Source organism: Juglans regia, chromosome 10 (assembly GCF_001411555.2).
Source record: "Juglans regia cultivar Chandler chromosome 10, Walnut 2.0, whole genome shotgun sequence".
NCBI lineage: Eukaryota > Viridiplantae > Streptophyta > Magnoliopsida > Fagales > Juglandaceae > Juglans > Juglans regia.
In genome coordinates this window covers 25,491,243-25,513,140 of record NC_049910.1, presented here as the reverse complement: position 1 = coordinate 25,513,140, position 21,898 = coordinate 25,491,243, and the positions used below count along the sequence as shown (strand labels likewise).

At 37.1% G+C, this 21,898-nt stretch overlaps 2 protein-coding genes and 1 long non-coding RNA gene across 3 annotated transcripts; 2 read left to right on the top strand and 1 right to left on the bottom strand.

Moving 5' to 3' along the window:
• Positions 1–3,156: 3,156 nt before the first annotated feature.
• LOC109009410 (PHD finger protein ALFIN-LIKE 4-like) lies at positions 3,157–9,956 on the top strand. The gene is made up of 5 exons (XM_018989868.2): positions 3,157–3,901; positions 4,063–4,095; positions 5,352–5,580; positions 7,591–7,726; positions 9,400–9,956. The coding sequence occupies exons 1-5, from the start codon at positions 3,805–3,807 to the stop codon at positions 9,661–9,663; spliced, it is 759 nt and encodes a 252-aa protein (XP_018845413.1). The 5' UTR covers positions 3,157–3,804; the 3' UTR covers positions 9,664–9,956.
• LOC109009411 lies at positions 5,587–19,195 on the bottom strand. The gene is made up of 3 exons (XR_001999053.2): positions 18,748–19,195; positions 16,673–16,786; positions 5,587–5,989 (listed from the first exon to the last, which is right to left on the bottom strand). It is a non-coding gene; the product is annotated as an uncharacterized LOC109009411 (long non-coding RNA).
• LOC109009407 (phenylalanine ammonia-lyase-like) lies at positions 11,150–13,749 on the top strand. The gene has a single exon (XM_018989866.2). The coding sequence runs from the start codon at positions 11,304–11,306 to the stop codon at positions 13,584–13,586; it is 2,283 nt and encodes a 760-aa protein (XP_018845411.2). The 5' UTR covers positions 11,150–11,303; the 3' UTR covers positions 13,587–13,749.
• Positions 19,196–21,898: the final 2,703 nt, after the last annotated feature.

Below are 21,898 nucleotides of genomic sequence, written 5' to 3'. Positions count from 1 at the left end.
ATATTTGCTCTACATTGAATTACCTAAATTGTTTTCATCCAAAATATAAGTTATAGTAAATTTATTTTTCTTTTCAAATATGAAAATAACTCTAGCAAGTCTAAAAGTATTTTTTGAGATTATTATATTATAGATATAGGGTTTTTATTCATGTAAGATTTTACCATCTATATACAAATGATATTATTATATTATAGATTGTTGGATTGTGAAAATAAAAATAAATATGATTGTTAGAAGCTATTGAAGATTATGAAAATAAAATAAAAATTAATTAAAAAAATATAAATAATAGAAAATAATAATATTTTATTATTATTGAGAATGTGATGACTAATTCAATGTAGACTTTAAGTTTTAAATGATTAGCTAAAAGTGAAAAAGTTTTATATTAGTTAAAAGAGAAATTATAGTTACAATCGTGAGTGTGCAAACGTCATGTAATTATTTAAAAAAAATAAATAAATATGAAACTTACATAAAAAAAATTATTTTTTTAATAATAAATCTTACTCTTTTTCAAAGTAACTGTACGGCACTTATGCACTTCACGACTATATGTAGTATTACTCTAATTAAAATTTAAAGAATAAGATTGTCAATCCAGTACTAACGCTCGAATTACCTGCAAAAGTTAAAAATTCAATAGCTTTTCATGAAAGTATAAAAGTCAGGCATCAATTCTGAATTAGTGGCTCGGTTTTTTTAGGGATAATGAAAGAAACGATTCTCTAAATGTAAGTAGACACTATGAAGAAAGAATGTGATTTTATTAAATCCAAGATTGATTAATAAAATATTATTCACATTTAGGACCGTAAATAAATAATACTACGGTCAGTCAAACTCAAGTTCGGCTTGATTTGTTTATTAAATAAATTCTTTGTGAACATAATTAAATAATACAATTTGTATAAAATTAGGCTCGACTTATATAAATTCAAATAATTTTATAGTTATTAATTTTATAATATTATCTTTATATTTATAATAAAAATATTTTAAATATTTAAAAAGATTAGAGAGAATCATGTTCATAGTATTCAAAATGTTATTTGAATCCTTATACATAGAATCAATAATATATGCATATATATTATTTCAAGAAATAAAAGTAACATGTATGCATAGCAATTTTTTTGGATCTTGTACTGAAGTAAAATGAACACCTGAGAACGAGGGCTGGTCCAATCTGGGGCCTCTCTTAAACCAACCAACCAACCCACCCTCTGCTTGGAAGAAAGGATCACTGTTTAGAAAGCCGGCTTTAGTCCATTTAAATATAGAAACGGTTTTATTTTATTTTATTATGATAATTTTTTAAAATTTTTATATAAAATATAACAAATAATTTAATTTTTTTAAATTTTAAAATAATAATTATAATATTAAAAAATAATATTTTATTTAATTTTTATTTTTTATTTTAAATTATCTCATTTCATCTCATTATTTAAACGGAGCCTACGAGATGGAAGGAAAGGTTCTACGCTATCCCATTACCTTTCGCAGGTTTCTCAGCTAAAAAAGCAGCCACTGTCCCTTGATGGGCTTTCCACGTAAACAAGTTCGAACTTTGAATTCTAACTTAAAAAATGATCTAGCTAGTTGTTTTTCCTTTGGACGTGAAGGGACATCGGACGGGGAGGTGGTGGGACCCTATACATGCCGATAACACCCTTAATAACTATATTATACTCGACGGTGGCTCCATTCCTAAAGTCATTCAGGATCGGTATGCGAGATGCCTTGAAAATCAATGTGTTATTAGATAGGCTTTCAATTATTTTGACATTAGATTTTGGCTTTATGATTTGGAAATAGGAGAGGGCATCCCTTACTCTGTTCACATTGAATGATAGGATGGGTGAGGATAGGATGGATGAGAAAGACGATTATTAATACAATTTGTGAATAATGAATTGTCTTTCTCATAATATCAGATAGAGGAATACCGTACATTCAAATTATGGTGTCGTGCACGTATCATTTGAACACTCTTCATCTTTTATACTTTGTTCGTTCTTCTTTAAGGAAGAACTAATTTCTCACTCTGTAGGAACTATAGACAAACTATGGCTCCCCCTCTGCTTTTAAGGGCGATGGGACAGCCTCATACTCTGCAGCTCTAGAGATGTGAGGCTAGCTCGATCATTCATGCGTATCCCGATCACTTCGCTCCAACTAGGGATACTCATTAAAAGAGATGAACTAACTATTTCATAATTTATAGATAAAGTTATAAAAATAATACAATTATTTATTTATTTATTTACACGAAATAACTTATGAACAAATTCAAACTCACTTTAATATTAAATAAGCTCTTCATAAACCTTTAATGTCTTGACAAAAACTCAAAGTTAACTAATATTCAAATAAAAATAAGAGAAAAAGTTTTAGTCATAAAATAAATTACACAAAAGTAAATTAACAAAATGACATATTTTAATATGAACGTCAAATTGTAAAATTATTTTTATTATAAAATAGATCTAACGTATCACTTAAAATTACGCTTTTATATAATTTCTTTTTTTATATTTGCAACATTCTCAAATATGAATTGACAAGGCTGATGACCTGCTACTTTGCTTGAACTCGATTTTACAATCTATGTAGGTTTAGGTCTCATTTGTTTTCACAAATCATTCAATCTTTTTTCATCTAATTATTAAAATTCTTTTAAATTCTCATACATAATACAATAAATAATTCAATTTTTTTAAAATCTTAAAATAAAAATAATATTAAAAAATAATATTTTCATAATATTTTATTTAATTTTAAATTTTCTAATTTTAAATTTTCATCTCATTTAATTTATATAAACAAATGAGACTTAAGCATGAACTCAAGGTCATGTTTGGATGCAGAAACGGTTTCATCTCATCTCATTATTACAATTTTTTTAAATTTTTATACAAAATATAATAAATAATTCAAAATTTTTAAATTTCAAAATAATAATAATATTAAAAATTAATACTATAATAATATTTTATTTAAATTTTAATTTTCATCTAAAATTATTTTATCTCGTTAGATTATCTAAACGGCGTTAAGTGGACCATTTCATTCGGATAGGGTTGGGTTAATCTTACCCGAGATGTTTGTCCCTCATATCAAACTGTACTTAGGTTTCCTACTTACTCAAGCTGTGAATCCTCATAATAGGAAAGCAGCAACTTTCTATTTATAGATCTTCACTGCGCACTCTGAATGTTCCCCGACCACGACGAGGCCTGCGGTAGAGCTCGTCCGGCCGATCAGTGTCCTTCTCCCTCATAAAAGATGGATACATCTTTGACCGGAGCTCGAAAGATTTCCTGTCAGGTTAGGACACGTGTGTGCCTCAGATCTGGACCCCACACCCCCACAACCCGGCGATCTATAATTAGCATAGCCGTCGGATACCTGCTGCCTCTTCCATCTCTCTCAATAATCCAGTTGACACAGGAGACACCAGTGGACCACCGATTAAAGACAACACCCGCTGCGCACGTTAGCACCAGCACCCCTCCCCTCCCAAATCCGAATCGCATCGTCGCCACGTCGGATTCGCTTACCCCCAAATTTTAGCCAATAAAATGGCGCCGCGTCACACTCTCCAATTAGCTAAATTATCATTACTATTACTATTTTGGATAAATTTAATTAAAAGCACTCGCATCTCCGTAAATACCCCTTGAGAACTCTCTATTTTCCTATTCTGTCCTCGGTTCTGCACCTTCAAATCTGTCTTTCCCCCTCCTCACCCCACCACCCCCCCCGCACGGAAGCCAGCTCTGGAACTGTACGGACATGGACGGAGGAGGACAGTACAACCCTCGTACAGTGGAGGAGGTTTTCAGGGACTTCAAGGGACGTAGAGCCGGCATGATCAAAGCCCTCACCACTGGTCTCCTACTTTCCCTTTCAATTTTATTCCCTCTGTTCTTTTTTATTTCCTTTCCTATTTGTCCTTCGATTCTCGTTTAGGATGTTTTTAGGAATTTCCTCGTTTTTGACGTTCCAGTTTGTAATGGCTCTGATTTTGGCTTTTTTCATGTGATTTTGTAGATGTTGAAGAATTTTATCAGCAGTGCGATCCTGGTTAGGGTTTCTACTTTCGCTCTTATTTGCACGTCTCTGAGTGTGTGTGTGTGTAGGGGGGAGGGTGGGAGGGGGGCGTGGGTTTGACATTACAATGTGTGTAAGCTCGTACGATGTTGCTCAATTGTTTTCCTGTAGCAAATTATTTTTGTAATGAATATAATTTTTCTGCTTGAGACTTATATATGGTAGTTTTGTTTTAGCACTTACATGTATAAACTCTCGCGGTAATTTTCTAGTGTGATAAAAAAAGATAGGCATTTGCTTTTTCATTGGTAAAAAATAGAAGGTTTCGGTGAGTGTTTCGTGTAGAAATGGAAAGTTAGCAACATTTCAGATACCTGTGGATGTAACGTTACGATTCTTGTTTGTTTCCTTGCTGCTTGGAACTTAGGTTTTTGGTGATGATTTTTTTTTTTCCAAATTGTGTGCTTTTCCCCTACTGTCTTGGTGAGTCTGCAATTTAGTGTCTTGTGTGGTTGTCTTGTAAAAACTAATCATTATAGTGAATTACATTCCGGAATGTGTTATGTGAAATAATTTATTAAAAGATGCAATCTTTTAATGAATTATATAGCAAATCCTAGAGTTACTTGATGTGTTGCACAAAACTTCTTTATTTACTGAAAGTTATGTAAGATGCATTTTCTTGTCGTTTGCAATTCATCACATCATCAGTGCTTTCTCACTTTATCAGAACATTTCATTATTTTTATGCTCTTTAGTTTCATTATTTCATTATTTTGTTTTTCACAACCATTTTGGAGGATCCTTATAGATGGAGTATTTCTTTTGGCTAAGAAATTGAACAATCCTGAATTGAGTTCTGGGACCACAAGTTGTTGTTGAACTTTAAATATGCCGGATATTTTTCCTTTAAGATAAGAATAATTATACGGTATTCATTACGTTAAACCTAGTCTTTATGCTCTGGAACAGCCTGAGTCAATAATTCGTTATTTACCTACTACGGTACCAAAGTGAATATGATTTCCTATTTATTGGTTCTCTTGGTGATTATGTTTTCCGATTCTGGTCGTGGATCATCCTGTAAGAATTCTCACACTTAACATTTCTTATAGCAGCCCAATTTTTTGCAAACATATTTCCCCTGGTGTGTAATAATATGATTTCCTTGTCGGCTATATTGTAAATGATATGTCCAAATATACTAAATAAAAATAAGATTTTCTATGTGTGCTGTATCTGACAGTAACTGATGCCTTTTGTATTTGACTAACTGGTGTACCTGTCAGAGAAGGAGAATCTTTGCCTTTATGGATTTCCTAATGAACAGTGGGAAGTTAACTTACCTGCTGAAGAAGTGCCTCCAGAGCTCCCAGAACCTGCATTGGGGATCAACTTTGCCAGAGATGGAATGCAAGAAAAGGACTGGCTGTCTCTAGTTGCTGTTCACAGTGACGCGTGGTTACTTGCAGTGGCATTCTATTTTGGTGCCAGATTCGGATTTGATAAAACTGACCGGTATATTGTCTCTTTCCACCATCACTTCCCTACTATCCTTCCAAAATAGTGGAGAATTTATATGATGTGCATATGTATACAAATTGTGAGGAGTGCATGAACTGATTAATTTTTTTTGATAATTAAAATGAACTGATTAATGTTGTTTTATTTATTGAAAAATTCTTCTCATCAGCCACTATTCATCTTATTTATTCAATACAATTGTTTAGAGAAAACCCGGAAACTGGATGTGCTGCAAAAGGGGTGATTCACACCACCCATTGGGGAGGGTCCAGAAAAAAACTTGACCACACTGGATTTCTCCTCAAGATATAAATACAACATCATTGGCCATCCTTCACAAGCTCCCTCCTCTCTCTTTCCTATAGATGAAATTATTAGATATCGCCCTTGCCGTCGCCCGCCACTGGAAGATGAGAATATTTGAACATATTTTCAAACTTAAACTCAGCAATCAAGATCTATTGCACAATCAGCAGGTTCCGAAGGGCAAATTCAACAATCAAAATCTTATTCAATTTCAATTCCTCTTTATCCAAAACTTGAAATCAACCCTTCATAAAAGGTAGCAAACATGTGTTTGATAAGAACCACAAGCAACAATAGAAAATGCACCCCCAATCTTTACCATAATTTCAACTTTCAACTTCCAAAACCATTCAAAATCTCCCTTTAAAATTCAGCAGAAATTAGACAATAAAAGAAAGGAAAACTTTCGGCCATATACATTCTAACTCAACATAAAAAAGATATCAAACAATCGGATTTCACCAATCAATAACATAAAAACTACCAGCTAAAAAGGCAACCATTTTTATATTAATGACCAAAATTCTGATCCAAACACAGATTCTCAATCAAGTGGTCCCCCTTCCAACCCGTTTTCCCAAATTACCATCTCCTTTCAGGCCTCGAGCTTAACCTTGATCTGAAGGGAATAAAGAGGATGATGGCACAGCGAATGGAGGTGCGTGGTGGTGGTACAGCCAAGTAAGTCGAGAGGCAAAGGAATTGAGGCGATGATGAGAGAGAGAGAGAGAGAGAGAGAACAGAGTTCTCTGCTTCATGTTCACTTTCACCTCTAAATTTGTAATAACCCATTAATGGTAAAGAGAAGAGAACTTTCAGGCCAAACCAGACCCGAACTCTGAACCGCGAACACCATTGCATGAAAATCAATGGTCAAACTGGACCAAAGCGGTCTTAGGGAGTCCAAGCTTTGCCTGAGAAGGCTGTCCATGGCAGAGATGCGGTGCCTTAATTTTTTCAGAGATGGCAGAGAGAAAGCGTGAGATTGAGAGAGAGAAGGCAACTGGAGTTTCGGCTTGGCGATGGTGGGCGATGGCGCAAGATGGAGATGAGACAGTGAGAGATTCTGGTGGAGAGCAGAGCTTTTTTTTTGTCCACAGAAATGTGAACGGTGATGAATTCCCATTTATATTCTGGATCAGAATCCAGTGTGGCCAAATTTATTTTGCAGCAATGGGAGGCTGACCATTGGGTGGTGTAAAGATGAACTCAATTGTTTATTGAGTTTATCTCCATTTGCTGTGCCTTTATAAAAAATCAGATGATATTTTTTAATTCGGTAGCCTTTGTCAAATCGGTGGTCTCCATTTCTGTTTCTTGTCCATGTATGTATGCATATTTTTTGGATTTTGCATTACTTTTTTGATACATGGCGGAAGGGGGATTCGTTCCGTTGTTCTCTTAGTGAGAAACCAAGGTGTTGCCAATGGATCCAAAGGATCTTGGCGGATTTTGCATTACTTACACCTTTATTTAGAACACAGATCTTGTGGTGCTGAGTAACAATGGGGAGCGAAAGGATTGTTACTGATAAAAGAAACAGTGGGTAGCGAGATGATTGTTATTTTTCACATGGCCTATTGGTGTCAAAACTGTGGCAGAGAGCAATTGATATGAACTATTTTGGTGATGTTTGACGGGATCTATGATGAATGATTAAAAATTTCCATTTGCCTGTAAATTTCATTTCTGACACAGGAAACGCCTCTTTACTATGGTAAATGATCTGCCAACAATATTTGAGGTTGTGACTGGAACGACAAAGAAACAGTCGAAGGAGAAGTCTTCAGTTTCAAATCTCAGCAGCAACAAATCCAAGTCAGGCTCAAAAGGGGTAAAAGAAAATATACTTGCTTCTCAGTTTTGTATTTCTGGCATGAGATTTGTCTTTTTCTGTGTTTGACAAAGAAGTTTGTTATATGCATTGAGGCTAATGTTAGCTCACACATCCTTTGTCTCGTATTCAGGTTTGCCGGGCGTGTCTATAATTCTAGCTGACTTTTATCATGTTTCTTTGTGTCATTTAAGATGAACATTTCAGACTTCTTATGCTAATGGTTATTTTGCTGTAATAGATACGTTGAGAATTTGTAGGTGTTACTCATGGGGGTATAAATGAGTTGAGTTCAAATCAGTAGTGGGCGGTCAAGCTTTGTGCATTTTATTTTTATTCAAACACATGTTGAGCTTAAGCTTATTATGAAGTAATATTTTATATCACAAATAACTCGTTTTTTTATAACGAGTTCGAAATTGTTCACAAGCTGTTTAATTTTGAAAAAATAGATTATTTATTTTATCTCTTATAACTTCATCTACAAATTTTGACAAAGAAACTTTGGATTTTTGTAAATATCTTTCTAAATACTCAAGATATTTTCATCGTAAAATTGAAAATAATACCATAAAAAATGAATACAAATTTATTTGAATTTAGATGTACTTATAAGAGTCGAACTGAGATTCATACGAATTGTACCATTAATGATTGATCATTATTTTGTACTCAAGAACGTCTCATTTAGTAAACAAACTGAGCCAAAGTTGAGTTTAGTAAAAGAAATTGGCAAATTTAGTGAACCTGTCAGTGAATGTAAGGAAAATGTTCTTATTAGGAAAATGTTCTTATTGGTCTTGGTGGTATGCTCTATTCAAGGTCCGAGGTTTGAATCCCATTGGGTGCAAACAATTTCTAGGGTCCATCAGAATGGGGGATTTTCCCCTTGATTTACCCAAGGTACACTTGCGGGAAACCTCCTTGCTGAGGGCCTAGAGATTGTTTCCTGACATCTGTTTGTACATATATAGTTACTTACAATGCATAAACCTGGGTCTGTTGCATTTTGTTATTTTTTAATTCAGGGACTAGATAAGATAAAGTGAATATTTGACTCCTGGATAAATTTCAGACTAATTATAGGATAGAAAAGACTAATAATATGGCTACATTCCCTTGGAATTTTGCAGTGTTTCTTTGTGCAAATAATGAAAAAATTCATGGATGAAAGTGAGAAGTCTACTATTTAATTCGATGAGTTAGCATGATAGATGCAGAACTGTTTGATTCGTAATATTTCTGGTCTGTAACATGTCTCTTTCTCATTGTTCTAATATATGCTCTAAGTAATCGATTTTTGGTTTTATTTTTTTTTGGTTTAATTTCAATCTCCTGTATTGACCAATATTGAATAGGCTGTATCTGTGTCCAAATGTATTGACCACTTGAATATTTCAGTAAGTTTTATTACGTGCCTTGTAAAAAAAAAAAGAGTTGGTATTACTTGAAATATGTTCTCTCATGTTGTTGCTGCTTGACAGTGATGTCTGTTTGCATTGAATACTTTCTATTCTGGATTAAGTTTCTTGTTTAGTTCGTAATCCATGGCTTAGTTGTTACTTTATCAGGCTTTCTTGATATGTTCTTTTCTTTAATGCCTGCATGTTTATTGACGTTCTGCTTCATGTATCTGCTGCTCTACTATTTCTTTAATTGGAAAACCAAAACAGAGAGGATCCGAACTAGTCAAGTATTCAAAGGGAATGCAGGAAAAGGATGAGGATGAGGTAGTGGATGAGGAAGAGGAAGAAGAGCATGGGGAGACCTTGTGTGGGGCATGTGGGGAGAACTATGCTGCAGATGAGTTCTGGATATGCTGTGACATATGTGAGAAGTGGTTCCATGGAAAGTGCGTGAAGATCACCCCTGCAAGGGCCGAGCACATCAAGCAGTACAAGTGCCCCTCGTGCAGCAACAAGAGAGCGCGCCCTTGATATCACAGGGAGGTGGATCAATTCTCATCTCTTGTAATTCTCATATGTTGACTTAGCTAACTATTTAGTTAGTCAGGTTTTTCTATGTTCAGTGCCATTTTAGCACAGCATATGTATTCAGTACCATGGTCTTCTTGGATCTTGTTATTTGGACATATGAAAATGTTTGTTAGTCAGTAGGTTCTGAACGCATCTTCCCTTTCACCGTGTAAGAAATCGTTTTCCCCGTTAAAGTGCAGAAGACTTTGATTTATGACTCATTTGATTTCAAATTTTAAGACTTTTGCTAGGCTTGTATCTGTTTTGTTGGACTAGATAGATTCCATGTGACGGCATCAAAATGTGCCTCGCAGCTTTCGGCAACGAGGTAGTGTATCTGTTGATGTGCTATGTTAGGACTGCTTTTGTGACTTGAAAGCAGCTCGACGTATAATTCTACCATAAGATGGTGGTGGGGATGTTCTATGGTCTTTATAAGCCTACTTACTACTCAAAACTCTGTTGGTAGAAGTGGATTTTTCTTTGCAAGCTGAGCAATAATTTCTTTCTTTCTTTCTTTCTTTCTGTCGTCCTCTAATTGCTTTAACCTAAGATGATGCGTGACACATGAGGGCTGTTGTAAAAGCTGGCTGGCATGTCTGTTGTCTATTTGATTAATGTGCTTGTCTTGACATGACTCCTGGTCAATCTAAGCACATTTTCTATAGATGCTTGGGAGTAAATTTTCTGCAAATCGTATGAAATTGACCAATTTTCGTGTGCATGCCTAACAGGCAGGCAAATGGGCATGCTGCTTCTGCGGATTTTCTTCACATAATCTAACAGCTCGAGGAAACTTGGTTTTTTCTGAAGCCTCGGAATAACGACACACTTATTTTTCGACCATCGGTTCCCTGCGGATTTTATTAATGCCACTAAGCTACGAAATGTTTGTGATGATGTTTAAGTTGTTAGGTATAAAATGATTTACGAAGTTTACATAAAGCATATTGTGCTGGGAAGTAAACTTTCACACGGATGAAACGTATCGATTTTCAAATATAGCAAGTATCTTCTTCCCACTAGTGAATTTGAAACATAACTGAAAACTTCGAATCTTGTTTGTTAGGGAGGAAAATTCCGATGCATTTTCCTAGTCTCTTCTTATATCAAATTCATAAATATGCATATGCCATGTGAGGCAAAACATGATTCACGAAGTCACCATAACTTAGCTAAACGACATCAGAAGGTTGGTTGATTCTTTAAAACAAATTGAAAATAAGATTGCCAAGGGTATCAAGGTCATTTGAGTGGCATCTCATCCTCCTGGTCAATGGTCTTTTTTTGAGTCCTTGGAATGCCGACTATCATATTGAAAACTCACCAACCATCCCAAAGAAAAGCAGCCAAACGTACACTTCCCCACCATCCTTCCATGCAACTTCTCACTCCACCAACCAACTCTTCATTTTTTTTAAACGAAGACTTGATTTGACCCTTTGAGCCTTGAGCACTTATCAGTACAGTACCCTTTCACTGCTATAAATAGATAACAGATGCTAATTCCCTCCTAAACTCAAACACAACTCACACCGCATATAGCTTACCTCTCCCACTTCTCTCCTTCACCCTCTGAAAATATTTGCTCAATTCTGGCAATGGCAACCAATGGATTTGGCCGGCCCAGCAAGCATTTCCGCCCTCCAGCTCTCCCTCTCCCAAAAGACACCACAAACCTCATTTGTCTATCAGAAAATTCTCATGTCTCAACCCCATTGCATTGGAAGAAAGCTGCGGAGGCCATGCAATGCAACCATTTTGATGAAGTCTGCAACATGGTGTCGCAGTTTGCACAAGTGCAAACCGTTGACATACAGGGTACGACCCTCACTGTTGCTCAAGTCACCGCCATTGCACGTCGTGGTGAAGTAAAGGTTAATCTCAATGAAGCTGTGGCGTGTGAACGCGTAGCCAAAAGCGCCAACTGGGTTGCAGAGCATGTTTCCCGTGGAACAGATACATACGGTGTTACCACCGGATTTGGAGCCACATCACATCGTCGCACCAACAAAACCTCTGATCTCCAGACAGAGCTTATTCGGTTCCTTAATGCTGGAGTGATTGGGAGAGAGAACCTTCCATCTAGCTACACAAAAGCAGCTATGTTGGTTCGTACAAACACACTCATGCAAGGCTTTTCTGGTATTCGATGGGAGGTACTCGAAGCCATGGCCAAGCTTATAAACAAAAATTTGACCCCTAAACTGCCTCTAAGAGGGACTATTACTGCTTCAGGGGATCTTGTACCGTTATCTTATATAGCAGGATTACTAACTGGCCGGCATAATTCCAAAGTGCTCACCTCTGAAGGTGAAGAGATCACTGCCATGGAAGCTCTGACGAGAGCTGGGATTTCGGCTCCTTTCGAGCTTCAAGCAAAGGAAGGTTTAGCTCTTGTAAATGGGACAGCTGTGGGCTCAGCTGTGGCGGCAACAGTTTGTTTTGATGCCAACATTTTGGCTCTGCTTTCAGAAGTTCTCTCCGCTTTGTTTTGTGAAGTCATGCTAGGCAAACCTGAGTTCACAGACCCCCTAACACATGAGCTCAAGCACCACCCTGGCCAGATTGAATCAGCAGCTATCATGGAGTTCCTTTTGGATGAAAGTGACTACATGAAAGAAGCAAAGCTTCGTCATGAAAAAGATCCCCTTACAAAGCCAAAACAAGACAGGTATGCACTCAGAACCTCTCCCCAATGGCTTGGGCCCCAAATCGAAGTTATTCGCATGGCAACACATTCAATCGAAAGGGAAATCAATTCTGTGAATGATAACCCGTTGATCGATGTTGCTCGAGATATGGCTCTCCATGGAGGGAATTTCCAGGGAACACCAATTGGTGTCTCCATGGATAATCTCCGAATTGCCATTGCAGCTATTGGGAAGCTCATGTTTGCTCAATTCTCTGAACTTGTATGTGATTACTACAACAATGGCTTGCCTTCCAATTTGAGTGGGGGGCCTAATCCAAGCTTGGATTATGGCTTCAAAGGCGCAGAGATAGCCATGGCTGCATATTGCTCTGAGCTCCAATACTTGGCAAACCCTGTCACAACACATGTACAGAGCGCAGAACAACACAATCAAGATGTGAATTCTCTCGGGTTGATTTCAGCCAGAAAAAGTGCAGAAGCCATTGAGATCCTAAAGCTGATGTCAGCCACTTACATGGTGGCACTCTGCCAGGCAATTGATCTAAGACATTTGGAGGAAAACATGAGGGAAGTTGTGAAACATGTACTTCTCCAAGTTGTGAGGAAAACCCTTTACACAGGTGAAGATGGATCACTCCTAGAATCCCGTTTTTGCGAGAAAGAACTCTTGCAGGTCATTGAGCACCAGCCAATTTTCTCTTATCTTGATGACCCCACAAATCCATCTTATGCTCTCTTGCCTAAACTTCGAGAAGTACTTGTAGAAAGAGCTCTCAAAGATCCTAAACCAGAAAATAGAGATGACAAGGGCTACTCAATATTCAAACGCATACCACTATTCCTAGATGAGCTGAAAGCAAGGCTTGGGGAAGAAGTAGCAAAAGCTCGTGATAGATTCGAGAATGGAGATTTTCCAATAGCCAACAGAATCAAGAAATGTAGAACTTATCCTATATATCGGTTTGTGAGGAGTGAAGTGGGGACTGAGCTTCTTAGCGGGGCAAAGAAGGTGAGTCCAGGTGAGGATATTGAGAAGGTATATGAGGCCATGAATGAAGGGAAAGTGGGAGATGTACTTACGAAGTGCTTGACAAACTGGAAAGGATCTGCAGGTCCTTTTACGCCAAGGCCGATCACGGTGACTTCTCCAATGCATTGCAATCCTGAGTATTGGGGTTGGTTTGACAATGTAAGGTCTCCCACTGTCACAAAAGGTGGAGCCTTTTGATGTTTTTTATCTAAGTAATTTTTTCCCGTTTCTAAATAAGATTTGTATGTGGAAACATTTTTTTCCGTTTGAAAATATTTTTTTAGTCTTAATTTTTACAAAGATTGATGAGGGTGGAATATCTCTCTCTCTCTCTCTCTCTCTCTCTCTCTCTCTCTCTCTGTGATCTGATCTAGACTGTACAAGGAATAAAAAATATGGATCTAATAAATTAGTTCAATAGTTTTGCTCCACGTTTCTTGGTCGTGTTACGAGAGAGAATCATGGAAAACTTGATAAAGCTTGAAAAGTGGGAGGAAAGCTTGGTTTACCTAAAGTGATCTCGAATGACTTAGAAGGAGGAAATATTTGGTTGTTTTTGAAAGAGGATTCTGAAATCACTATAGTTTCTGCTACTAATCAGCATCTTAAATGTTCTCTAGTGTTGCAAGATCTTAAGCGGCTGCTCTGGTCTTCTTTTTATAATTTTCAAACTAAGCAAGTGCCTTGGATTGCTATTGGTGATTTTAATAGTTTTGTTTTAGTTAAAAATGAATTCATCAATCTTGGAATGAAAATTTTGCACTAATAGGACAGAAGAGACTAGCCTTTAAAATCATCAAAAGATTAAAGAATGCACTGAAATCTTGGAATTTCCAAGTTTTTGGTAATATCTTTCAAAATTTGTCGAGAAAGAGAGATATCTTCATGTCGGTAAGTCTCTATCGAGAATGAGAGAATCAAAAGACTTGCTTTCTCGTTGTCGCTCTCCGTCTCTGCTGAGTTTCTGTTTTCGTTGGAAGCAACACATTGCCACACACCATCGGCTGGTGAGCTCTTCCGCATCCACCTTTCTCTCATTTCTCTTGGCCTCTTTCTTTCTCCTTTTCTCTCCCTCTCTTGCACACTTTCTCTCTCATCTCCTCTCCCCGTATTTTTTTCACCATTCTAGTTGCCGTCACTGTCGTCTCCTATCCAGGCCGTTGTGCCCCTCCCTGGCCTCCTCATTGAATAAGGCATCCTTAACCATCATCATAGTAAGTTTACCATCTGGAGTAGAGTTACTTAGAGAGACCACTAGCATCTCTCAACTGTCTAGTAATGAACTGAGAAGTAGTAGGGCCTGTTCTTCATCACCAAGATTCAACTTGATGGACCCGAGTTGGTTAACTAGGTTTTGAAACTCGCTAGTATGCTCGGCAATAGAGGTCTCGTTCTTTAACTTCAAGTTAACAAGCCGTCTCATCAAGAGGGCCTTATTTTGAGCAGTCTTAGCTTGATACATATCCTCCAACTTTTTCTAGAAGTTATATGCATTTGTCTCTTGGGCCACGTGGTGAAAGAATTATGGTCGATCCATTGCCTGATTTGACCGATAGTCTTCTTGTGCATCTTTTTCCACACTTGATCCGTAAATTCATCTGACTTATTCTCTTCATTTTTCAAGGGGTCAGACAGATCCTTACAGTTCAAGAGATCCTCCATCCGAGGTCTCCAAAGACTGTAGTTTGAGGCAGTTAGCTTTATCATGGCGCATAATGCTGAATCCTCCATGGATGTAGTTTGAGGTGGTCAGCTTTACCGTTGTGTCCGACACGCCTGATTTTTTTGGAAACGAGTGTGTGTCACGCGCCTTCTAGGGTCAGGTGCGCGTTAGGCTCGTGGACGTCACGGTGGGGGTCAAGCGCTTGATCCTCTCCTTGGTGCGTGGGGAGCATTTCGAGAGTGGGCTTCACTCTCTGACCTTTAGGCGGCGCGTGGGGGGCACATGTAGCATCTGTTCGACCTCTGGTTTTTACCGCTTTTCTTGTCTCGCTAGGAAGAAGACAGTGGTATGGTCATAATTGCAAAATGAGCAACGCACTAAAAACAAGTTTTCTATAAAAACTCATTCCAGCAATATTGTTCTGATACCACTTGTTGGGAAAAAACAAGCACAGTGGAATAAATAAAAGCAGAAATAAAAGAGCACACTCACGCACAGAGTGTCACCAAGAATTAAACGTGGTTCGACAACTGCCTACGTCCACAGAAAAGAGCTTCACTAATAACTAGTGAAACACAAGAAAATATTACAGAGGAGGAGGATCACTCTCCATTAAACTCAACTCTCATTTTTCTCTCAGAGCTCACTCTCTCTCTTTTCTTTTCTTCCTTGGTGTGTTAGAGGCTCTCGCTAGGAGTCTCAATTTATAGGCAAACGTATATCTCCTCGCCTGTATAAATGCATTCAATTTGCATTCAATTTGTAACTGCAAATGCAGTTACCTGCTGAGCAACCATTGTGGACTGCTTGCTTGGGCTTGGATTTCTACAATTTTTACTTGGGCTCTATTGTTGTGATATGTGTTGGGAATATGTTATAGCTTTGTGTGGTGGTCGGGGGACCCCGTGAAGTGTTGGGATTGACTTGTAGTTCTGTGTGGTAGCCAGGGGTCCCCGTGAAGTGTTGGGATTGATTTGTGGTTTTGTTTGCAGTTCTATACTATGGCAGTGTGATGTGTAATTGAATATCTGTTGTTGGCATGTTCGCTTTTTTATTTGTTTGGTTAAATTTTATTATTATATTGTGAGGCTATGTTGGTCAATTTTCGTGACCGACTACGAACAAACCAGTGCAACTGGTTCTTGAGGGTATAATTGTCTTAGACACCATTGAACTTAGAGCGTATAGATGAATCGGGTCTAGTGTGACTCTTGAAAAGGTTCCATAAGGTATAAATGTCTCAGATCACGTGAAATGATTGGACTCGAAGGATATAAAAGTATCGGGTCCAACGTATATCTTGAAATGGTTACAAAGGGTATAAATGTCTTAGGCCCTGTGAAATGATTGGACTCAGATGCTATAAATGTCTCAAGTCCATTGTGTGATTCTTGAAATGGTTCCAAATGGTATAAATGTCTCAAGCCCGTTGTGCACCTCTTGAATTTTGGAGGCTAGACACGTTCAGATAGTTGGTCACGGGAGATAGCCACTTGGTCTACTGGGCCTTGTCCTACTTATGCATTTGTGTTGCATTAACTATAATTCCTTGTGTAACTTGTATGCATAAACTTTGCTCATTCATCTACATGTATCGGAGGGTTAGACTTGTTTCACTTACTGAGATTTTGTGAAATCTCACCATGGTGGTCCCACCTGCAGTTCCGCTCCTCGAAGTCGTAGATTTTGATGCAGATGGCAGATATTATGTGAGGCACAAGCATAGAGGTCCGCTCTGCCAAAAGAGTGAAGATCAGGGTTATTCCTCATTTGTAATTAAGTGTTATTGTTGGCTTTTGATCATTATGGGATGATTGTAATATTCTCTCGTTTATGGTTGAATATTTGTGACTTATGGATATTCGGAAGGTCATATATTTAACTTTTTTGGTACTATTAGTTAGATTTTTTCAACTACCTTTTTAAGTTTTTGCTGCGAATTAACTATACACAATTATTAGCCATGCTAACACACACCATAGTTTCACGCTGAGTGAGGGGTGTTCAATCCGTTTCGCCAACATCTTGGTGTTGTGGCTACTGTCAAACCACAAATAGGGGCTAGGGCTGCCACAAACAATATCATAATTTGCTACTTTAATAGAAAATTTGTTTGAAGCCGAAATCCAGAGTTAAATGGCTTAAAGAAGGTGATAGAAATTCAAATCCCTAAAATGCTAGCCTATAGAAGAAGTAAAAGTTGCATTTCTAGTCTCGTATTCCCAGATGGAAGAGAATATCAAAATAAAGAAGAATTCATTTAGAAGCTGTAAACTACTTTTAGCATATCTTATCGAGTACGAAAGTGGTATTTCCCGAAGATTTTTTCTCCTCTATTCCTAAGAGGGTTACTGATGCTAATAATGTGTAACATCTCGCTCCCATGGTTAGAAACAAAGTCACTTTTAGAAATTTTTGAAGACCGAAGTTTTACTACTCAACTTGACATAAAAATAATTTGTTTTATTCTAAAGGAAACGCAAGATACAAAGATTCCATACAAATAAAACCTTTCTTTATTAAAAATACTGAAAATATAAAAAGACTACGAGGAAACATTTATTAAAATTTCTCATATGTGTACTATAAAATCATAATTAAAATTTTATGAACATGATCTAGGCATATGCCACGTCTCCCTGGGCAAGTCTCGTCTTGCAATCTCTATCTTCATAAATATCCTTACTTGGAGCGAATTAAAAACATAAAACAAAATAAAATGAGTCAAAGACTCAGTAAAAAATCCATTATGGCGTTAACATACTTATATAAGATTTTTGATAAAATATTTCATGTAGAGAACTTAAAATCATGATTACTCATACATATGCTTATGATATGAATGACTTATCTTGAGTACTTATCTGACTTATCTTATAGGAATCATCTGACTTATCATACTTATAATACCTATCTTATTGGCCAACACATTTAACCATATGTGCAATATTGTGCATCTACCTCACATCATGATGCAACAAGGAGAACCGCTAATAGTATTCTAGTATACTATGATGAACTACACTTAGATCCGTAGCTTGCACATCCAACCTAGCTGTATTGGTACTATGCATATGAATGACCATTTTATTAATCTTATTATGTATGTTACAGTTGATCTTAAAAAGCTTACATATCTTATGCAACCTGAGATGCATGACATACATAATACTTACATAACTATAAAATGTAGAATTTGAACATGATGCAGAATTAACATGATCGCATGATGAATGACATATTTGCGTATATCATGACATGCGTGGTACATAAAAACATTGATTTCTAAAAATTAATTTTAATAATAATATATATAACTAGCTAACGATACGAATCTTAATTTATAATAAAATTACTTACCTCATAATATATAAATGACACTATGGTAATATATAAAGGGAGTGAATGATCTGAAGAGATACAATACTTTCTTTCTCAAAGAGCAAAAGCTAGCATGGTTTGACTTTCTTGAAGGGTTGCTTGCTTGTCAGCAAATCAATTACAAACCACAAAAAAGAAAAGAAAATGAAATTACAAGTTGAAAAAGGATAAAAAAAAAAATTAAAAGCTGGAAAAGGAAAAAGTAACAGAATTGAAAGCCTCCAGAAATAAAACAGCTAAAACAAGTGGCGTCGGTTGAGAGAAGCAGACGTTCACTCAAGGAAAAGGTAAAGAGCGTGAGGAAGGAAATCTTACCGAGAAAAATAGAGTTGTGCGACAAAGTGGGAAGGCGCATACTGCGGCGTTTGGACTTGAATTACGGCAGAGCGTCGACGGAAGAGCACGAGAGGAGGGAGAGTGCGACGCCGAGTGAAGAAGACGGAGCTGGTGGCTGGAACATGAAAAAGTGGTCAGGTGTGTAGTTGGCTGGAGTAGCTTGCTATCAGGGTGGATGGCTGTGTTTTTGAGATTGCAGAGGGGGAAGATCAGGATGAGTTCAGATCGGAGTCAAACAATGACTGCTGTAAGCTAGGAATTCAATCGTGATCAAGATTTTAAGCTGGGACAATCGATTGGTTGTGGAATCGGTTGGCTTATGGATAATGCGATCGTTGTGGAATTGAGAGAGGGAATTCGGGGTGAGTTAAACATGTAAAATTTATAGGATAAATGGGTATGATTTTAACAAACGGAAGAGTTTAGATAAAAGTAACTAGTAAATTTCAAGGGGACTTGGTTAATGATCAACAGATAATGAGTTTTTAGATCAAGAGAATTCAAAACACGCTTCTGCAGTTCATTTAAGATTGGACTCCGAGTAATTGAGATTATGTAAGGAACTCAATTAGTAATGATTTAAAAATGAAAAAAACTCTAATGGCGAATCTTAAATTAACTCGTCTAATAAATATTTTTGGGTTTTAGAAAAATTTCGTAGGCCAATTACTAATTAAATAGAGCCCACTTGGTCCATAAAATATTAAACGAGTTTCAATCAAATATCGCTCATTAAATCTAATTTAAGTTCTTGGAGTTGACATGCAATTTAGCTAAGAAATCTATAGGGGAAATATTATTCTTAGAATTGACATGACCATGCATTTGATAGAGTAAACTGGTCTTATCTTTCCAGAGTTCTATCTCATTTTAGATTTTTTGCTCAGTGGATTAAGTTAATAGAGTAATATTTTAAAGAGCCAAAATTTTCCATACGCTTGAATGGAACACATAAAGGTTTCTTCTGCTCAGGTAGGGGCTTAAGATAGGGTGATCCTCTTTCTCCTTTACCTTCTATCTTGGGTGAGGAAGCTTGAAGCAGAGGCTTGACTACAATGCTACAAGAAGAGAGATTCTTCCATTCAAGGTACCAAGGAGGTTGTGTTTCTATCTCTCATTTATTCTTTGCTGATGATATTCTGATTTTCACAAATGGATCAAGAAGTAGCCTTGCCAAGTTGTTTAAGTTCCTGGAAAGCTCTAATAAAGACAATAACTTCTTTTAGGGAGGGTCAGTTCCCTTTCACTTACTTGGGAGCACCTATACATTTCAAGAAGGTCACAGTTACAATGCTGGAACCTGTTTTTCAGAAGATAAAAGAGAAGTTAGCAGGTTGGAAGGAGAAATTACTTTCCTCAAAGAGCAGATTGATTTTGTTGAAACATGTTTTGTCATCGATTCTTATACATATCTTATCTTGCTTGAATGTTCCTAAGGGCTTTATTAATCAACTTCATCAAACTTTTTCAAGCTTTTTCTAGGGTGAATATGAAGGGCGTGGGAAAAGAAAATGGGTATCTTTAGATCATATTTGCAGGCCGACAGAAGGAGGTATTGGGCTAAGAAATTTACAGGATGTTTTCAATTAGGCTTTACATTACAAATTTGCATGGCTACTTTTGAATTCTTCATCTTTATGGACATATTTCATTCATCAAAAGTATGCTAAAAATCTAGTTGCTCCTTATCAATTACCTATGCAGAAATCTCATTCCTCTTTGTGAAATTCTGTGTACTCTCTTGTCTTTCGTTATGGAACATAACGTTGGTTAATTGGTGAGGATGCTGTGAATTTTTGGTTTGAAAACTAGGGCAAGGATGGCTCACTAGCCTAAAAAGGTTTTATAATCACTCAACCAGAATTAAATATTAAAGACCTTTATACACAATATGGGCCAAACATCAATCTCCTTTCACTGCTTGGTGGAAATCAATTAAAGGAGACAGTTTTGAAACCCAAAATTCAAATTAGAGAAAAGAAAGATCTGAGAATTTGGAACTCCACATGAGTTTCTTCCTCTTTCTACTTGTATATGGAACCATATTTTGCCTCGAAAAATATCGGTTTTTGGATTGAAGCTTCATCAAAAGAGAAATACTTTAGAAAAAAAAGATTACACAAAAGTAAATCCACAAAGTGACTTGACTTGATGTGATACGTTAGATTTTAAAGTTAGTTTTATCCTAAAATAGATTTAATGAATCGCAGGAAGTCACGTCACTTTGTGGATTTATTTTTGTGTAATTCTTTTTGTTGGATGGAGGGGCACCAACGTGGGGCCGACCCCCTCGTTAACCGTAGTGTAACGCTTGGCTTTAAGCCATGCGTTACTGCCATTCAATATGGCAATTGAAGGCTGGCCTTTAAGGCCAGCCGTGTGTAGGAGGACAATTGTTTTTTGGTGATCATCTGAAATACAAAAAAGTTCTCTCTCTTTTTGTTCTCTCTTGATAAGATATTTAGGTTGTGGATTTGTTAAGTGTTATTCTAGTTTTATACTACGTAGTACACTTTGCCACTAAGAGGAAACGCTTGAGATTTGTCAATCTGGAGAAACTTGTGGAGCAATTTTATGAGTTGAGCTTGAGGTATTTTTTCTGCTGTGCTTTCTAACATTGGTATCAGAGCTTTTTTTTTTTTTTTTAAAGTCGCTTCCAGTTTATAATTTTTCTCGCGTATGCTTGAGATTTTTCTAGGTGTCATTTTTTATCCTATTTTTTTTATTTGTTTTTTTTTTAAGAAAAGAAAAAAAAAACCTTGGGGGGTGCCACTCTGCGTGCACCCAGGGGTGCTGCGTTCACCTGGTGGGTGCAGCGCGCACCCAGTGATGCCGAGCGCACCCAGTGGTGCCGCGCGCACCGCGTGGTGCAGCGGGCACCGCATGGTGCTGCACACACTGCGTGGTGCAGCCCACGACATTCAGAGTACTCCAATGAGTGCTCTGCCGTCCAACCCAGTCATGGTGGCTTCAAGCCACTGTGTTTTTTCGAAACTGTTCACATGAACAGTACCAGTTTTGAAGGTTGAAGAAGATAATTGTCTTTTGGTTTTTACATGGGCTGGGTTTGGGCCCTTTGGGCCATTTTGTTTATAGAAATATGGGCTGGGCCATTCCGCCCTTATGTGTT